Consider the following 1,929-nt stretch of genomic DNA (forward strand, 5'->3'; position numbering starts at 1 on the left):
AGCAGTCAGACTGAGTTTCTTCTCTGATTTTGGGATGGCGAATTGATAGGCTTTTAAGACTATCAACAGTCATTGTCAAGTGCGGTATCAATAGGATGGTAGACAATTCTTGAACATAAGGTCCAGTTTCCCATGCGTCTTTGCTAGGATTTTCGCCTCTACGAGCCGATGCATTTGGTGTATACAGTTACCACCAGGCGATTCACTGACTTAGTGACCGTGCCATGTGGGGTGGTTGCTTTCAAGAAGGGAAAAAACCGCAGATGATGAATAGTTTCATTGTAATTTCATTGCTTGGGGGATAGAGAATCGGCAAAGTTGACTCGAAGCTGTAGAACGTGAGTTGATAGCGGTAGGGACACCGTCGCCAAAAATATAATGCTCGTCGCCAGCAGATGCCACTTCTGGCGCCAGTTCTAGCATGAAGGAAGGGAGGTGGGAAGTATTCGCATGCAATAACGAAATCAACTCCCCTGTGGTGCCAAATGCGATAATGGAAGAAGGATGCAGAACTCACGTCTGATATTAACAAGCAGGGAACGTGAGGGGAAAAAAAGATAGCGTGAAAAAGCCTCATCACTCAGCTGACCAATGAACAACCAGATAAGAGGCGGCGGTAGAGAAGTTTCCACCTGACAAGCCGAGTTGATCCCGAGGCAAAACAGAAGGCCGAGAGGTGTGTTTGTGTGTGGTGGTTCAGGTGAACAGGTAAACGGCACAAGCTGGCAGGGGAGAAATACTGTCAGGAAGAAACATTGTTTTCATCGGATCCAGAGCCGCCTCCACTCAACCTTTCATCTACCAGTTAATTGCTCGGATATAGACTTCCTCGATACGCATCATGGGTGACACATCGGTGAGTGATATTAATACTTACTCATTTTATTATCTTCTGATAGTTTTAGGAAACAGACAAATTATCCAAGTCCTATAGGGATGTGATTTCCATTGTTTCAACGGCCTTTTAGTTCATGACAACGTTCAGCAATGAAATACATTGTGTAGTAGGATAAAAGGGACGCTTTTGTTTCCACACCCGGATCAAAATAGGTACAATAACGGAGTTTTTTCAGAGCACCAGGAAACGTAAACGACATGACACTGATGTCATTATTCAAGCTTCATTGTTTACCTTGCGATGGAATGTTAAAATAAACATGTTGACGTTTCAACCGTCATAAGCTAAAATAAAGTTTCAGTCTCAGTTCATCATATCTGGAAAAATGAATATGAATCTCAGTGTATCATGAATTGTCATCGTTAAAAGTAGAATTCATTCCCATTATTATTATTATTATTATTATTATTATTATTAGCTAAGCTACAACCTTAGTTTAAAAAAACAGGATACTATAAGCCCAAAGGCCCCAACAGGGATAATAGCCCAATGAGGAAAGCAAATAAGGAAATAAATAAACTATATGGGAATTAATGAACAATTGAAATAAAATATTTAAACAACAGTAACTACATTAAAACAGATCTTTCCAATATAAACTATAAAAAGAGACTTATGTCAGCCTGTTCAACAGAAAAACCTTATCTGGAACTACCCTATTAAGATCATTCCACAACCTGGTCACAGCTGGAATAAAACTTCTAGAATACTGTGTACTATTGAGCCTCATGATAGAGAAGGACTGACTTTTATTTTAAAAGCAAGATTTGTTTCCCATGGTAGTTTGAATTGCTATTATTAAAAGCAGGGTTTGTTTCCCATTAGTTTGAATTACTATCATTAAAAGCAGGGGTTGTTTCCCTTGGTATTTTGAATTACTATTATAAAAAGCAGGGTTTGTTTCCCATGGTAGTTTGAATTACTATTATTAAAGGCAGGGTTTGTTTCTCATGGTAGTCTGAATTACTATTATTAAAAGCAGGGTTTGTTTCCCATGGTAGTTTGAATTACTATTATTAAAAGCAGGGTTT

General features: G+C 38.8%; 1 protein-coding gene across 2 annotated transcripts in view; it reads left to right on the forward strand.

The window, feature by feature from the left end:
• The first annotated feature begins 384 nt into the window (after positions 1-384).
• The window catches only part of LOC137657703 (actin-binding Rho-activating protein-like), a 43,952-nt gene continuing 42,407 nt past the window's right edge, over positions 385-1,929 (forward strand). The window contains exon 1 of one of the 2 annotated variants that reach the window (XM_068392119.1): positions 385-856. In XM_068392119.1, coding sequence (XP_068248220.1) covers positions 842-856 — 15 coding nt within the window. In that variant the 5' untranslated portion in view covers positions 385-841. The remainder of the gene's footprint in view (positions 857-1,929) is intronic. The other variant, XM_068392120.1, reaches the window with a different exon arrangement.

The sequence above is a fragment of the Palaemon carinicauda genome, chromosome 18, assembly GCF_036898095.1.
Source record: "Palaemon carinicauda isolate YSFRI2023 chromosome 18, ASM3689809v2, whole genome shotgun sequence".
Lineage (NCBI taxonomy): Eukaryota > Metazoa > Arthropoda > Malacostraca > Decapoda > Palaemonidae > Palaemon > Palaemon carinicauda.